Genomic DNA, 16,348 nt, shown 5'->3' with positions numbered 1-16,348 from the left:
ACACACACACACACACACACACATACACACACTCTGACACGACCACGCATGATGTTCCTTTTCTTCCATCATCGCCTCCTTCTCTTCTCGATCTTCCCTACCTTTCATCTCCTACCGTTCACCCTGGTCACCGTGTCTTACCTACTTTACACGCACACGTATGTATCTACCTAGTACCTAACCAACTACCTACACACGTATGTACATATGCATATTTCCCGTGCGGTGGCCCCCTACGTAACCGCGCGCTTTGAACCGAACCGACTGCCGATGCTGGACGCTGTCGTCTCCACTGTTACATGCCCATTTTGCCCTATCCCGTATATATTCTATACCCTCTTTCTTCTTCTTCTTCTTCTTCTTCTTCTTCTTCTTTTTTTTTCTTTTCTTTTTCTAATCACAATTTTATATCTATACTTGCGAAACATTCCATGTCACGAATTCCATAATATCGAATGATACGTAATTTTAATTTATTTTTAATCAGTTCCCGATATGTATGCTATAAACTGTGCACATTTACATACATACATACATACTGAGGCTGGACGCTGTTTATGCTTATTCCTTTATTCTCTTAAATAAGTAAGCGACAACGATCGTAGAAAAAATAGTTAATTTGCAAAAGTGAACGTAACGCGACACTGCCGATCCACTACTTTGTTCGTTTCACTTGCCGTGACAAATTGGAATAGATTTTAGTCGGGAAAATGAGTCGACTTTGCGAGAAAATATACACGGCTATATGTATTTCGCATATTTCGCCTTCACATTTAGAAACGTTGTGTTATTTCGGGTACAGCACTTCGGTACCGAACACGCTCACACGAAATTCACACGATTCTTATATCCAACGAATATTATAACAACCAAGCTTTGCTAGATGTGACCGTCAATGACGATCAACTTGACTCGTCGTGTTTCGTGCACAAAACACGCGTTTTATCTTTTTTTTTTTTTTTTTTCGTCGAAATACGATCCGTTGGAATGATAATTCCATCCCACAATTAGAATCCCATAATTAGAACTTGGAACCGAAAAGAACTACGAGAAAGAAAAAACGGAAAAGATGTCGATCGAGTCTAACGATCATATGTACGTACATTACTGTAAACATATAAGCGCATATACACACGCACACGCGCGTGTACGCGTGCATCAACGAGACGACAATTTCTTCATTTTCTCTACGCAGTTTAATTGTTCTATTATATATATATATATATATATCTTTGAAATCAAGTAAACGAACTAGGCGCGACTATGTTACTATGCCAGAAACGAGAATAGCAACGCGGTCGAACAAAATACCGGAATACCAGACGTTGATTACGGAGAACACCGTTTATGGAACATGCATGGGTTCATACTTGTATCAGCGGTGGTACAATCCGTCAAACCGAATAACGATTTTTACCGTTTCACCTACGTACTTGTATAGTACTTAACGTTTAATGTAAAATGATTCGTGTTACTGTTGTATAGTTACTGTTGTAAGTAGTTCTTCAATCTCTATGTTAATATAAACATAAATTTTACTAAATTTCATTATCTTCCGTTAACTCTTTAACGCTTTTCATTGATTACGAGTGATTACGAATAATTCGCATGTCTAGTTCACGCATTGTCACGTGACGTACATACATATATATATATATATATATATATACGTAATGTGCGAATATAATCTACCTTCTATGTAGAACGATATTTATTGCTCAAAAATTAGTCACTTTCGTTCTTTTTTAATAATATTTTACAAAAGCTGTCAGAGAAATGTCATCTTACCAGCGGCATGTTAATCTGATGCGTGTTCGTTTAGATAAGTTCAATGTAATGTTATGACGGGTGTGTATATTTGACTTTTCGTGTTTTGTTCCTTTTCCTTTGTTTCCGTACAAAATAACTCGTATGATTTCCTAAAGACGTAGATCTGTGCGACGTATACGTTGCAAGATAAGTTCAAACGAATTAAACTTCAACGATTGGAACCTTTCTTATTGCCAGACGAATAATTATTATAATGCGCCTAGTTCACAAGGTTCTCAGAGGTCGCTGTGTTCGCCGACCTTGCTTTGACTTTGCCAAGCCAAAGCACGACGACGTCAGGGGATACTCGAAAACTGTTCAGAGTTTTGTCAGTAACTACAGCGCTAAACAAAGTGGATTAAAATTGAAAAACGATAATAACGGTTTCCCTGTTATATGTAACATTGTATCAAATTCAACGTGCTCAAAATTCAAAGGCATGGCACTAAACAAGCTCAGTATCGATAAAGTGGATCTTACGGATAAACGAGTTCTCATACGGTATAACATTCCTTTCAGCGTTTAAGTAAAGCGTTTCATTTTTCCTGTGGACTGGCATTTACACGAAATGCGTAACTTTATCGAATAACGTGTCGAGGTTAAATTACTGTTTAATCGTGCTTAACAGTACTTGTAAAGAGTAATTTTATTTCCTTGCAGCGTGGATTTCAATGTACCTTTGAAGGAAGGTAAAATCACCAACAACCAGAGAATTGTTGCTGCTCTGGACACGGTCAAATATGCTCTTGAAAAGAAAGCAAAATCTGTTGTTTTAATGTCACATTTGGGACGTCCTGATGGTAAACGGGAAACAAAGTACACTCTGAAGCCTGTTGCGGAAGAATTAAAGTCTTTGCTTGGAAAGGAGATTATATTCTTGAACGACTGTGTCGGACCAGAGGTGGAAACTGCGTGTGCCAATCCAGCATCTGGTTCTATTATCTTACTTGAAAATTTAAGATTTCACATAGAAGAAGAGGGTAAAGGGGTAGGAGCAGATGGAAGCAAAGTAAGTAAATTATATGCTGTTATTGTTCATCTAATAATTTTTATGAGCCAAGGACTATAAACTTTTTCTTTTTTTTGTTTTCCTTGTTCTAGGTAAAAGCAGACAAAGAAAAGGTAGAGGAGTTTAGAAAATCGTTGAGAAAATTGGGAGACGTTTATATTAATGATGCCTTTGGTACAGCCCATCGAGCTCATAGTTCCATGCTTGGTGAAGGATATGAAACGAGAGCAAGTGGTTTTCTTTTAAAAAAAGAGTTAGAATATTTTGCCAAAGCACTGGACAATCCTGAAAGACCATTTTTGGCTATATTAGGCGGTGCCAAAGTTGCAGATAAAATACAATTGATTAATAACTTGCTGGACAAAGTTAATGAGATGATTATAGGTGGTGGAATGGCATATACTTTCCTAAAGATATCGAAAAATATGAAGGTAATTACAGCGTCGTATATAACCTATCGTCCGAAATGTCTAATTTCGAAATGTATAATGTTCTTTCAGATTGGTAATTCATTATTTGACGAAGAAGGCGCAAAAATTGTTAATGATATATTATCGAAAGCTGAGAAAAATAAAGTTCAAATACATTTGCCGATTGATTTCGTTACTGCAGACAAATTTGCAGAAAATGCAGCTGTTGGTGCAGCTGACGTAGAAAATGGTATACCTGATGGCTGGATGGGACTTGATGTTGGACCAAAATCAAGAGACTTATTTAGTGGTAAAGTCTCAATTTAATCTCTACTCATCGTTATCAATACGTATCTTGAAGTTTAGTATATAGTAACAGTGTAAAAAAACTATTCGTCTAACTTTATTTAATTTAATGTACAGAACCTATCAAAAGAGCAAAGACAATCGTATGGAATGGCCCGGCAGGTGTCTTTGAATTTGAAAATTTCAGTAAAGGCACAAAGAATTTAATGGACAATGTTGTAGAAGCAACATCACGAGGTGCTATTACTATAATTGGTGGTGGTGATACAGCCACGTGCGCTGCTAAATGGAAAACTGAAGACAAAGTAAGCCACGTGAGCACCGGTGGTGGTGCAAGCTTAGAACTTCTTGAAGGAAAAGTTTTACCGGGAGTTGCGGCCCTTTCTTCGTTGTAATTTCTAGTCCATTTGATGTCATTTACATCTTTAGATTTTAGTTAGCAACCACACTTGAAAACATGTTGATTTTATCTAATTATCAAATTTTTAGCGTTATAAAGTAAAATAGAATATTTATCGTTCCATATAGATTACCTTTATAATTTATACCGTATCGGTATAATTTACGTATAAAAAATGTTTATGTTACTCTTCTTTTCGTATATGAAATATGCGTATATCGATATTCCTGAATATAAAAAAACATAAAATGTATCTACAATCGAATGAAAACAATAATATTCTAGGAAAATTGTTCCAACACTGTTATTAAAATTGTTAAATTTATCATGTTATCTTTTCGTGCGATGATTTTTCTAATAAAAGCGGTAAACAATATTTAATGAAAATGTGGTAATGTCAAATCATCTGATTGCGAGATTTATACAATGTGTAATTGTATGAAATTGTATAAAATATCGCTTTCAGTATTTAATGATGAAATTGTAAAAGAAAGAAGAATACATATAAAAGAATATAAATGATATAAAACAAAGATTATACACTTGTCATAAACTTCATGTACAAATAATAAAAAATAATATCAATAATAAAATTATACGCATCTTTGCAAATGGAATGGTGTCGTATTATTTTTAAACGCATACAAAAAGTATCTAACGTTGGCGGCAATAGATTATGTATCTATACATGTGTACACGTACGTACAAGCATTACACGAGTAATATATTGTATTAAATATGTATTTCCTATTTTGTGAACCGTTAGCGTTGTAGGTAAGGTAACCAATTTTTCGATACCGAAAGGCCCCAAGTTCAAATCCTGTCCTTCCTTTTGAATCTTCACGAAATTGGTAGAAAGTTGATCCAAAAAAAGATCGACTTTTACGATCAAATCCCAAATAAGAACAAGGAAAGACATAATTCTGCATTACCGGGGGGAGGATCATCTTCAGAGGGACAAAAATAATAATGTTCTCTCCAGAGAGAGAGAGAGAGAGAGAGAGAGAGAGAGAGAGAGAGAAACACTATGCACGTGTGGAGAAATCGTGGAGAATAATTAAAGAGATATCATATATTGCACATAATAGGCGACAATTAAGACAGCATAAATGAGCGAAAAAAAGTACTATCTACAAAATACACTTATATATCCTAACTTCTCTATTACCCCTCAACTTTTTATTTTAAGTAACAATCTCTCGTATTATTGGAAGGATAATTATTAGAATTCATTTACATTAGGCAACAATTTTGCGGAGATTCCATGCTACGTAGTAACGTTGGAATCATAGTTTCGCCTTCAGCACCACTTTGAAAAAGTGTTGTCTGTTCTCCTATCAATTCTTCAGGTAATTGTCCACAAGCTTGTACTTCTTGCATAAGCGATATTATTGTTTCAAAACGCTTCTTTTTCACTTCTTCAGTATCAGAGTCTTTTTCTTTATCGAGTTCGACACACACCTAAAATGAATAATCGTTGAATGAAAATACGATAAAGATACTTTTCCTCCATAGTTATTCCCATTGAAGATAATCACCTGCTGCATTAATTCTAGCTGTTTTGTAAACCTCTGAAGGTCAGTCGACGATATCGTCGTCTTCTTTTCTTCTAACCATTCAGGATATTTATCTACTAATTCTTTCAGTGATGGATAGAAAATTTCTTTTGATAATAATTGCTGTAGCATTTCTTGCACAAATGGTGGAATGGCACCAGGTCCATCTTCCAAGGACGTCAGTCCAAACATTTCAGATAAATCAGCCTCACTCTACAATGTGTTTTCACGAAAGAACGTATTTCAAGATACAAAAGCTTAAATAAAAGAAAGATCCACATGATTTCTGAAACAACTACCTGTAAATTTTCGGATGTTGCAGACAAGTCATTTAACGCTTGTGCAATGGCAGATTGAAAGTCTGTACTCACACTATCTTTATCAAAGATGTCTCCGTCATTTATCGCATTAACATCTCCATGTGCCGTTTTTTGAGAAGAGACTCCTAATTCGCTATCTGTTTCTAATGAGAAAATTTGTTAATAATATCTTTTTTGCGCTTCTCATTCTCAACTATTACCATTTTGAATAAAATTTCGTAGACTTTCCACAAATTGTTCTGCTGCTTGTTTAACAAAATCTGTAGTCCAAGCATCTTCTGAAATATTAGCTGTGTTCTCAGCTGTCGTGGATTCAAAAGCATCTACTTTGCACACATCCTCTTTATCTGACTTTTGTTCTTTGTTGAAGTCTTTCAAAGCACCTGAGTCAATTATACAATGACCACTTTCTAACTTTAATGTAAAACAAATATTTGATACATATTTTTGATAGTTTTTTTTTTTACGTTTAATGTAAAAAGTCTTGCAAAAAGTTGTGTAATAATAGAAACTCAGCATTTTGTCATTGATATCATCATAAAAAAAAACACTTCTCCCGTTTGCTTTCTTTTTTTAACTTGGTCAACAAAATTTACACTTTTCTACGTAAAGTTGTAAGAAAATTTATCCAATGAACGTGTCAAATAAACGGAAAAAGGTAAAAGTAGACATTTACGTAATTGGGGTTAGAATTTTTTAATTATGTTTACTCCTATCATAAATCCTTTGTAACGTTGTAATTACTCACTCTCTAATAAATCGTTTAATTCTTGATCTTCTGTTTGTTTTGTTGAGTTTTCGTCAGCCATGTCTATCGTTTTGCAAACCTTCAAATCGCTATATCATATGACAGTACGTCCAACGGAACGTTACGCTTTATCATCCTTGATGTCCCATTTATGTATCTTGCGTCAATGTGCACGAGCATAAATGAATTCTTTAATCTTTGAAATAATCAAAGGTCGATTGCGATCTTAAAACAACGATCTATTCTTTTTTATTCTTTCTTTTCTACTTATTTACAGCTAAATTTATAAAAAAAAAAAAAAATATGTAACATTCCTTATATACGATAATTTTTACGATCTATTATTAAAAGTCTTAAAAGTAGAAGTTTGAACAATAGAAACTACCAACTTTATTAACTTTATTACGTATTGCGTTTGTTTTTCTCAATAGCATTGATAGCTAACTAGGTTTTAATGCTTAGCGATTCTTATTTTTCATACGTTATAAAAGACATAATGTAACAATCTTCTCGGTCGTTTATAATAATTTTTTCAAGAGGGCAACATATTTACATTCAAATCAAAAGAATTTCATTCTCGAAATAGAAAATAAAAATATATATATATATAAAAAATATGAGTAATATAAACAAAATACATTTATTTTATTTGTGACTCTCATAATGTTTGTTAATATACAAATTTAATATAAATAAAGGAAATCTGGCGTTATACAAACTACAATTATCTTTCTTGATTTGTATCTTGATCAGAGAAAACTTTCTTCAATACCCGATAACATACATCTATCTGATCGAAATTTTCTTCTTGTTTTAAATCCTTTATGTAACGCTCGAGCGTGGATCGTAAGCCAAGTTCTGATCGTCGACATTCTTTTAAAGCGGGAGCGAAATCATCATTGGTCAGACCATCGAGAATATTTAGTAGTTGATCCCTGAAAGATAATTGAAATTTGATTAAGTTAGACAAAAAATGATGAATATAAAACAATACCTTATCTCTGGAAGCAAATCACCGATGGCCAGTAAACCTGTTGCTTGCTCGATCAAGCCCATATTTACTAAGCTCAATTTTAAATTATTTACATTCTCTTTGTTACACAGAGATGACAAGAGAAATGCAGATTTGATTTGTAGTTTTTTTATTGGGCTCTGCATAGCTCTTAAGAGGACAGAATATCCATCGTTTAAATCCATGTATGTCAATGATATTGGATGCTCTCGAACTATACCTATATCATATTTGTTATAAATGAATATGAGTATATACAAGTATCAATAGAACAAATAAATATGGCTGCTATTTAAATAAAAGTTTGTTACTTACAGGAAACGGCATATAGAGCTTTGATTCTAACAGTTTCTACCGAATCTGTGTCTATCATATTCAATAATGTAGGAAACAAGCCAGTTTCTAGAAACCTCTCTTGGCAAAAAGGATTATTTTGAGCTAGTTCTGCAATCAAATCTGCTGCTCTCCATCTGATGCTGCTATGAGGAGAGTTTAAGCACGGACCAAATATAGAAAAACCTCCTATTTTATAAAAGTCATTAGCAATGTCTATATTATCTACAAAATCTGCAATTCTCTCTAACGCCGATTCTTGTTCTGATGTATCGTCGTCTGGCCGAAGGTCAATTACGTTTGACAAAAGTTTAATACTTTTCTGTAATTCTTCGATTACATTACACGATAACGAGCTAAGTGTTTGCTTCAAAAATTCTTGCCTCTGCAAACAATCGTTTAACTCTAATCAATTTTCTATGGGAATTATTTAGATAATGTTAAAACACATTTATGTTACCAACTTCTTCATCCACAGGTTGAAACTGGGTATTACTGGTTACGTTCTGAGAACTGGTCGCTTCCATGGCAAATCTAAGCAATCCTTGTAAATTTGTTGGTTGCCTAGGTTGGTTTTGTAACGGTTCAAATACTTGCGGATGGGCATTATTCATATCTGATGGTCCTTCAATTGATAGTGGCCGCATGCTGCTGTTCACACGCGGTTGTCCATCTGTATTTTCTCGACTGTCTGAACGTTGAGAACTGAAATAATAACCAAAAATAATCCATAATTACTTTCAGATATAAATTACAAATAAATACGACAGTTTGTAAGAAATCAGTTTTACTTGTCCATTTTGGTCGTGTGCGATGCACCCATTAATCAATTAAATCTGTCTGACACACGTAAACGTTTCGTCGATAAAACAAACGCAAAAGAGCATTATAAAATTCAATTTATATCGATATTAACTGCCTTTCAGATGCAAACTCTAGGAATAAAAATTTTTAAGATACGTGACTCACGTCGAAAACAATTTTGTAACTAGACTGACGGGAATAGGCGCAAATAACTTTGATACACGCGTGAGCGCAAGCGCGTCGAAATTTCAAAAATAAAATATAAATCCTAGAATTGTCAGTTTTTTTATCAATTTATTATGCAACTATTATTATCAGCTTATTAAAATATTGACGATTGTAATTGCAGATTATCAAAAAAAAGTTATACTTCTTCATTGAAACATGTGTATATGGGGTTGAATGTACATGGATATATTCATCTGCTACAATATGGTTGCAACATATATGTACATGTACGTTATTATTTAGAATCAAGTTCAATTTATCAATCGGGAAAGAAAAATTTTATACACTTTATTACATTTTTTTTTCTCTTTTTACACGTTTGTTTCAAAAATATATATTATCGATATGTACAAATTACTTCATTCCGTCCATCTGTGAGAACAATGCTGATTAGTGCACACATAATACAATCTCATTTCTTCTTCTGCACGTCTAGTTTGTGCTTGAAAAAATACAGCTTCTCTGTGGCTACACTTTGGACATGGATGTTCTTCGGTCTTTGGTAAAGTAGGATCTGATATGACATCTGCGACAATGTGCGTCAACTCGCTGAAACCATATAAAAAGAAAGTATGAGTTTGTTTTTATTAAGATTTTACAAACATCAGTCTGTAATCAGTCTGTTAGTGTGTACGTGCATATACGAGTATAAAAATTTCACTTACTCAATTTCGTGCATAATCTTATTTACGTAAATGCAATTGCTGTCAGCAAGTTGTTTGAAATCACAGTTTCTGCACTGGAAAGAATTGGTAGAATTGAAAAAGTCATAGTTTGAACAAGTGAAAAACAAATCACGTACATTTTAATACTTACTGCGTACATTAATACTTTATTCTCTTTATCTTCTTTCGGATACAGCATGTTATTACATTCCTGGCAGAATCTAATCCCGACGAAACCTGGACCATCGTCGTGTGTATCGTAACCGGCTATTTTAGACATGTTTTGCGCGTCCCGTTTCCTTCGTGCAACAAGAGGAACAAAGAAAACAATTAAACGAAAAAAATGTTTATCCAATGTTGTATAGTAGAAAGGACAGTTACCTTTCAATCATAGTATATAGAGTTGAGATCACGCGATCAATCAAAGTATCAGCAAATAATGTCAATTTGTGCGTGTGGTGAGATTTTTTAACGCGTCGCAATGAATGACTAATACAAAGCACTGTATCAAAAATAACTTTGTTACCAGAAAAAGAAAATGTGCGAATAAATCCTGGAGTATTCTTCTGAACCAATTAAAATTCGCGGACGAAAGTAACTAGATAGCAACTTATTTTGATTGGTTACGATGAAATTGGTGATTTTGGTATGAAATATATGATTCAATTATATAGGCGACAATTACACATATATATTGTGGGAATGTATAAATTACACGTTAAAGAAGAAAAAAAAAGACGAAGAATTTAAAAACATGAAGACGTGTATTTGGATATCCCGACTCGGAATTTCGAAGAATATTTCAGCCAATCGTCGTTTGAATGTATTTTAATATTTTGTCGTTGTGCGTTGGGAGTTTGAATCGATGAAGTTGTTGATAACCTAATTTCGTTAAAGTTTATGGAGCGTTCTCATGCGATGGCGCGAACGTGCATAGAGTATAGAGTTTAATTTGGTGGAATGGTGTCTTGTTTTCTAAACTGCTTCGACGGATATGTGACAGTTTGGCTTGTAAAAAATTTTAGCGCCAAGGAAAAACGTAAAGGTTAAGAAAGAAACGAATTTTCCGAGAACGATTACTTCCGATTAGGTTAAAAAGCAACGAACACGTGGTGTCGTTCTTGGAATCATCGGAACAGAATGAGAGACTTTAGATGAAATGAAAAATATTCAGTGATCGAATATGGGGAAGGGTAAAATATAAATATTGGACAGAGATTGTACGGAATGATGAAATTATTGAAATAAATAATTCAGAGAGTGAGCGAGCGAGCAAACGAATATATAGCAAAGGACATATACATAGGTATGTAGTTAAATAATGTATAGGTATATCTAGAGTGTAGGAGAGTTTTAGCAGAGACTCGGGGAGTTTAACGTTCGTAAGAGTTTTCAGGAAAGGCGAGAGATGCGCTAGTGTTCCACTAAGCTACCCCCAGCCTTACTACCCCCACCCTTTCGTTCCAGCTCCCCTAGCTAGTGCAAATCTCGGCGGATGAATGTTTTCTTAAGGGATTCTTCCCGAAAGCGACGCGAAAATCTGAGAGAAATCGAGGGAGCTAAAAATTCGTGAGTGAAATCATTTATTGGGAAATTCGTATTACATTTCGTTGTTTAGATGCGGAAGGTTGATCGGATTTGGTATCGGAAATTAAAAAGAAAGACGAAACTTGTGTTCAAGGCGTTCCTGGGGGGTGATGGCACTCACGCCGACAGCGTCTCCCACAAAGATTTCACCATTTTTCTATTGACAAAAAAATCTTGTAGTTGATCGCGTACATCGGATATTTTTTGGTTAACCTGTCGGCTAGTGTGCTTTGAGCACGTGATTACGATAAACGCCGCGTAACTAAAGTTTGTATTTAAACATTTTTCCTAAGGAATTCGTTTATGTGCTTCCGACGACAGATTTGTTTTGTTACACATTCGTTCTCGGCTAGTGCCATGGATTTTCCTTGAAAGTTTCTCGATGTTAATCTCCTCGTTCGTAATTCCGCTAAGCTATAGTAGAATTACTAATTTCAATAACCGATCGTACGTGTATCTTTTACATTTTTCAATTATATTATGTATTTATATATATAATTATTTATAGTGGTAGTCGAATGTGTGCAATTGATACTAAAGTTTCTTTGGCAATACAGCCATATTGTACATTGTTTTAAACAAATTTTCCAAAGTAAATCTATCTTTTGTGTTTATTTTTGGTTTTTTTTTCTTATTCTATTTACAATTATTCAGCAAGCATATAAATATTTCTTAGTTTTATGGATGGAATTTATTGCCAATAGTTATTGTTTGATCACCATATCAGAATATAATGTGTAGTAAAAGAAATGTGATAATTAATTTGCCTCTTGAACTCGTATATGTATATAATAATTCTTGCTGATTATGAATGCTAGATTATGGTTCAACTATAGATTATAAAGCTTGAGCTATAAAGTTCAACAAATTTGCGTTAATGGTTTTCTCTAAAATATACACATCGACACATGGATTGACTAAGAAGTTAGGATAACAGATAATATTGTTTGGTTATATACATACAGCAAAAAAAGACAGAGATTTAGTAATGAAATCATAATGAGCAATATCTATGATACGACAGACAGAATTTGACATAAAATGTAAAGGCATTATTATTTTCATTGAGTTGTTATTCAAGACAATTATCTCATAGTGATCAGCAAAAATACACTCTTTACCGTTGGATTGCTTGTAGCGTTTTTCCTAATAATATATAGAATGTTTTAAATTGTAGTTAAATGTAAAATATGTAATGTATAAAAGAAACATTTCTTGATATTGACAGGGAAATTGTTCTAAATCAACGGAATAATGGAAGGTGGAAGCAATTTGCATAATCCGGGTAATTATCCTGGTGGTGACCGTCAACAATTTTGTGTTTCATGGAATTCTCATCAATCAAATATGCACAGTGCATTTCCCAAACTTTTAAGTTCTGAACAATTTGTCGATGTCACTTTAGCTTGCGATGGTGGCTCAATAAAATGTCACAAAGTGGTATTATCCGCTTGTAGCGATTATTTGGAACGTTTGTTGTTAGAAATACCATGTACCCATCCTATTATATTTTTGAGAGATATGAGAATGTGGGAACTGCAAGCTTTAGTGGAATTCATGTATCGTGGTGAGGTATATGTGGAACAACAACAACTTGGCAAATTAATGCAAGCCGCTGAAGTTTTGCAGGTAAATATATGAAAATATTGTTCAAGCTATTAGCAATCTTGGAAATAATGTTTTAGAATAAATATAGATACATGTACATTCTATTAATTCTTGTGGCAATGATATCATCATATAGGTTCGTGGTTTATTCACTCAAGGGAATGATAATTCTTCAAGCGAAAGTAGTTCTCAACAATGTGACTCTAATATCGCTGTTGCACCATCCACGACCACGCAGCAGGATGGCTCTGATTATAAAGGCGAGGAAACTCCATCAGATGACGGAACTTCGAGCGCTAATTTTTTAGAGACGACATCGATTGCTGCGTCTAGCACGGCAAGCGCTCCATCTGTCAGCACTACGCCAGTTCCACAGAATTCGAATTCATCAAATTTTATGGAACACAGTGAGGCGTTACAACACTTGGAGAAAGCACTTAGTGCTTGTGAAGCGACTTTAACCGAGACTCAGGGCATGGTTAAAATGGAGCCAGACGAGCAGTTTACTCAACATGACAAACCATATTCTATTAGCATGGTACCGAGCAGTAATTGTAACCCGAGCAGTCCGTTTCCTGCGATTGAAGGTAAGAAACAGGAACAGTGCAGTGATTAAGATTGTTCAATGATTGAAACAAGAAAGATAGATAATTAATGAAAACAGAATTGAAAAAAGAAGCGTCGAGGAATATTTAAATAATATTGATAATTACAACATGAACTTGCGTGTAAAATTATGCATGTTTGTTATTCTGTAACATTTTCATATTAAACAATGTAAATAATTATAAACAATGTAATAATTGTGAAGTAGTAGCGATCGCTACTGTGGTTATGCATACGCGGTATACATATATTAAAATACGCGCTGTGAATATATTAAGAATGCATACGTTAAAATCGTATGCGTTTTCTCGTCGCCTTTACTGCATATCGCTGTCAATTTTCAGGTTATCAGAGACGACAGAGACGTTCGGAAGAAGAATTGAAGCAAGCTTCGGATATGGTAGCACGCGGTATGACGTTTCAAGTCGCTTCGGAAAAGTACAAAATTCCGATAAGTACGATTCGATTCTATATGGTTAGAAAGGGTATATTGCAAAGGCGAAAACGCGGTCGTGGTTCAAGCAATCTTGGCATGAACAGTCAACCGGGAAGTCCTGCAAGTCCGCCATATCATATGATGAACTATCGTTTGCCAGAAAGCCTAAACTCCAGCCTACCGTAGTGCTGTACAAAAGATAGCCAGTTTTTAGACTTGAGTTGAATCGAACAAATTTTTTATTGCCACGTCGGAGCTGTTCCAGACTGTCACTCTTCCCATCTTTATATATAACTCAACTCACACTGAGTTATTCGTTTCTCGTTTAAACATTCACGACCCGTGATCACGCATGTACCAGTGCGAGTGCGTTTTCGCCGAACTACTCGTTATTCTATACACATTTATTGCATTTACAGAAGATAGTAATTTAATAGAAAATAATTGACAACGTGTACGTATCGTACATAATAGATACGATTTTAGTCTCGAACAGCTCAGCTCTGTGTACATAAGCACTATGTGCGAGTTTTCGAACGCTCGTCGAAACGTAAGAAGCGAGAGTGAGAGAGGGAGAGAGAGAGAGAGAGAGAGAGAGAGAGAGAGAGAGAGAGAGAGAGGCGAAAAAGAGCCATGTGAAGGATGCATAAGAAAATAATACGTTTGTACGAAAACGGTTGATTTTTCGTTGGCTTTGTACTGATTCAGTTGGAAATGTTTGATTTACCATTGATTGTACATAGCAAAAGATTTCATCTCTTCTGGTGTTTCATAAATAATATTGTAATAATCAAAGGAAGTAACGTGTCTCGATGCAGCGTTCGAAAACTATCCGTACGGTTCAGTTTTGGGCCGTGTTCCGTTCTTCTACTTAGTGACACATACACCTTACGTGCATGGATAACGTAAGAGGTATTTTTTTGAGTCCTATATACAGATTGCTACAACAGGTTTACAAAATATGGTTCATGGGAAAGTTTAAACGTGTCACGAAAATCATATTTTTACGATCACTCGAAATCTTTTGATAATACGTATCTGTAGAATAGGTTATTTTTTATTACGTCCTATTTATACATACATACATACATGCACACACACGCGCGCGCGCGCGCGCCCACACACACACACACTCTCACACACACGTACATACGTACATACATACATACATACATACATACATACAACATGCATATATGCATACATACATACATGCATACATACATACATACATATGTATACGTGTATGTATATACGTAGGCGTGCGCGTACGTAATGTTTCGCCTGCGTGCCTGCCTAATGTATGTTCGTGTCCGTGCCCATGTCCGTGTTCGTGTCCGTGTCCGTGTTTACGTCTGCATCTGCGTTGAGCATATATGATGTGCGCGCGTACGTAGATGTGTACATGCATACACACTTATGTGTATATATATATATATATATATATATATATATATATATATATAAAAATATAGATGTACACGAACGCATATACACATATACATACACATACTTACGTATATATTTATATGTGTTCATGTATAATACACACATACGTGTATTATACGTACACACACGTTCATATATATGTGTGTATGTGTGTACGTACGTACGTACGTATGTGTGTATGTATTTATGTATGTATGTATGTATTACGAGTAAAATGTACATGTACTCCATTAAGTTGCTCTTTTCGAATCTGAATAACAAATAAGATTAACTCGAGATTCTACGCGTTAAATAATTGGTATTATTACAGAACGAGCAGGATGAAACAAGTCGTTCGAATAATGTCGTTTACTTGCTTGCTTTTGCGTAGCGCGAAGTTAAATCGGAGTCGAAGCTCGCTGTTGTAACGAGACGGTGTACGTTACACTGTAGTTATCAGAAAATCGCAAGCGAATTAGTCACTACGTTCAAGACTGGCAACACGTGGCTGATCCGCATCCACGTCGAATCTTCTTATACGGCAAATCTGGATCTACTACATAATATTTTTGTAGACACTGCGCGTGGAAAGTGTCTTCTTTCTGCCTTTGTATATGAGTGTGTTTATATATTTATATATATGCATATATATATACACATACATGTACACATACAAACACGTATATGCATACATCTATAAATATACAGTTATGAGAGCGGGATCGTTGTTGCATCGATGCATATACATGAACATATATGTACAGACACAGTATACATATGGACATGAATATACAAGTCGATAGCTGTACATCCAGATGCTCGATGAACAGGTATCTGTTAAAGAAGTTTATGATTTAGCTTTTGTCGAAATGAAAATGGAAAAACGATCATGACGTACGTAGCGTAATGCTTTTTTCATGCTAGTGTACAAATAACATTTATAATCAATCGTCAAAAAATCCAGCAGTTTTCATAGAGGCGATCGAGTGTACGTTGTACGATCCTTTTATGAATACTGGATCTGCCTTTTTGAAAGATTACAATGATTACATACACTTGAAATTGTGCATACACGCCCAATGC

At 34.8% G+C, this 16,348-nt stretch overlaps 5 protein-coding genes across 9 annotated transcripts; 2 read left to right on the top strand and 3 right to left on the bottom strand.

Moving 5' to 3' along the window:
• Positions 1-2,062: 2,062 nt before the first annotated feature.
• Positions 2,063-4,400, top strand: LOC122539187 (phosphoglycerate kinase). The gene is made up of 5 exons (XM_043673889.1): positions 2,063-2,310; positions 2,470-2,818; positions 2,911-3,249; positions 3,319-3,538; positions 3,652-4,400. The coding sequence occupies exons 1-5, from the start codon at positions 2,249-2,251 to the stop codon at positions 3,927-3,929; spliced, it is 1,248 nt and encodes a 415-aa protein (XP_043529824.1). The 5' UTR covers positions 2,063-2,248; the 3' UTR covers positions 3,930-4,400.
• Positions 4,401-4,991: 591 nt separating this feature from the next.
• Positions 4,992-6,784, bottom strand: LOC122539195 (peroxisomal biogenesis factor 19). Of its 2 annotated transcripts, none has more exons than XM_043673905.1 (5): positions 6,559-6,784; positions 6,011-6,193; positions 5,790-5,947; positions 5,473-5,703; positions 4,992-5,395 (listed from the first exon to the last, which is right to left on the bottom strand). In XM_043673905.1, exons 1-5 carry the CDS (start codon positions 6,617-6,619, stop codon positions 5,168-5,170), a joined length of 861 nt encoding a protein of 286 aa, XP_043529840.1. In that variant the 5' UTR covers positions 6,620-6,784; the 3' UTR covers positions 4,992-5,167. The 2 variants fall into 2 exon arrangements, with proteins under 2 accessions (XP_043529840.1, XP_043529839.1); XM_043673904.1 differs by having other exon boundaries at positions 5,790-5,953; positions 6,559-6,780.
• Positions 6,785-7,184: 400 nt separating this feature from the next.
• Positions 7,185-8,900, bottom strand: LOC122539191 (hsp70-binding protein 1). The gene is made up of 5 exons (XM_043673895.1): positions 8,695-8,900; positions 8,368-8,608; positions 7,886-8,288; positions 7,553-7,790; positions 7,185-7,493 (listed from the first exon to the last, which is right to left on the bottom strand). The coding sequence occupies exons 1-5, from the start codon at positions 8,724-8,726 to the stop codon at positions 7,283-7,285; spliced, it is 1,125 nt and encodes a 374-aa protein (XP_043529830.1). The 5' UTR covers positions 8,727-8,900; the 3' UTR covers positions 7,185-7,282.
• Positions 8,901-9,277: 377 nt separating this feature from the next.
• LOC122539196 (DNA-directed RNA polymerase II subunit RPB9) lies at positions 9,278-10,104 on the bottom strand. The gene is made up of 4 exons (XM_043673906.1): positions 9,982-10,104; positions 9,752-9,899; positions 9,601-9,674; positions 9,278-9,484 (listed from the first exon to the last, which is right to left on the bottom strand). The coding sequence occupies exons 1-4, from the start codon at positions 9,990-9,992 to the stop codon at positions 9,295-9,297; spliced, it is 423 nt and encodes a 140-aa protein (XP_043529841.1). The 5' UTR covers positions 9,993-10,104; the 3' UTR covers positions 9,278-9,294.
• An 86-nt stretch (positions 10,105-10,190) lies between these two features.
• On the top strand, positions 10,191-14,983 carry LOC122539193 (broad-complex core protein isoforms 1/2/3/4/5-like). Of its 4 annotated transcripts, XM_043673896.1 has the most exons (5): positions 10,191-10,906; positions 10,997-11,169; positions 12,416-12,816; positions 12,932-13,382; positions 13,746-14,982. In XM_043673896.1, exons 3-5 carry the CDS (start codon positions 12,442-12,444, stop codon positions 14,021-14,023), a joined length of 1,104 nt encoding a protein of 367 aa, XP_043529831.1. In that variant the 5' UTR covers positions 10,191-10,906; positions 10,997-11,169; positions 12,416-12,441; the 3' UTR covers positions 14,024-14,982. The 4 variants fall into 4 exon arrangements, with proteins under 4 accessions (XP_043529831.1, XP_043529833.1, XP_043529832.1 ...); XM_043673898.1 differs by lacking the exon at positions 10,997-11,169 and having other exon boundaries at positions 13,746-14,983; XM_043673897.1 differs by lacking the exon at positions 10,191-10,906 and having other exon boundaries at positions 10,960-11,169.
• Positions 14,984-16,348: the final 1,365 nt, after the last annotated feature.

This window comes from Frieseomelitta varia, unplaced genomic scaffold, assembly GCF_011392965.1.
Source record: "Frieseomelitta varia isolate USP_RPSP 00005682 unplaced genomic scaffold, Fvar_1.2 scaffold_192, whole genome shotgun sequence".
NCBI lineage: Eukaryota > Metazoa > Arthropoda > Insecta > Hymenoptera > Apidae > Frieseomelitta > Frieseomelitta varia.
The sequence above is the reverse complement of the archived record's forward strand: the minus strand, read 5'-3'. Positions and strand labels throughout refer to the sequence as shown.

Coding starts and splice junctions, on each gene's coding strand:
- LOC122539187 (XM_043673889.1), top strand. CDS start 2,249: ATGGCACTAAACAAGCTCAGTATCGATAAAGTGGATCTTACGGATAAA. Junction 2,311..2,469: donor GATAAACGAGTTCTCATACG/GTATAACATTCC, acceptor ATTTCCTTGCAG/CGTGGATTTCAATGTACCTT. Junction 3,250..3,318: donor AGATATCGAAAAATATGAAG/GTAATTACAGCG, acceptor ATGTTCTTTCAG/ATTGGTAATTCATTATTTGA.
- LOC122539195 (XM_043673904.1), bottom strand. CDS start 6,619: ATGGCTGACGAAAACTCAACAAAACAAACAGAAGATCAAGAATTAAAC. Junction 5,704..5,789: donor CAACATCCGAAAATTTACAG/GTAGTTGTTTCA, acceptor AACACATTGTAG/AGTGAGGCTGATTTATCTGA. Junction 5,396..5,472: donor AGCTAGAATTAATGCAGCAG/GTGATTATCTTC, acceptor TATTCATTTTAG/GTGTGTGTCGAACTCGATAA.
- LOC122539191 (XM_043673895.1), bottom strand. CDS start 8,726: ATGGGTGCATCGCACACGACCAAAATGGACAA. Junction 7,791..7,885: donor AGCTCTATATGCCGTTTCCT/GTAAGTAACAAA, acceptor AATATGATATAG/GTATAGTTCGAGAGCATCCA. Junction 7,494..7,552: donor GATTTGCTTCCAGAGATAAG/GTATTGTTTTAT, acceptor ATTATCTTTCAG/GGATCAACTACTAAATATTC.
- LOC122539196 (XM_043673906.1), bottom strand. Junction 9,675..9,751: donor ATAAAGTATTAATGTACGCA/GTAAGTATTAAA, acceptor AATTCTTTCCAG/TGCAGAAACTGTGATTTCAA. Junction 9,485..9,600: donor AAGATTATGCACGAAATTGA/GTAAGTGAAATT, acceptor ATATGGTTTCAG/CGAGTTGACGCACATTGTCG.
- LOC122539193 (XM_043673898.1), top strand. CDS start 12,442: ATGGAAGGTGGAAGCAATTTGCATAATCCGGGTAATTATCCTGGTGGT. Junction 12,817..12,931: donor AAGCCGCTGAAGTTTTGCAG/GTAAATATATGA, acceptor ATCATCATATAG/GTTCGTGGTTTATTCACTCA. Junction 13,383..13,745: donor TCCGTTTCCTGCGATTGAAG/GTAAGAAACAGG, acceptor GTCAATTTTCAG/GTTATCAGAGACGACAGAGA.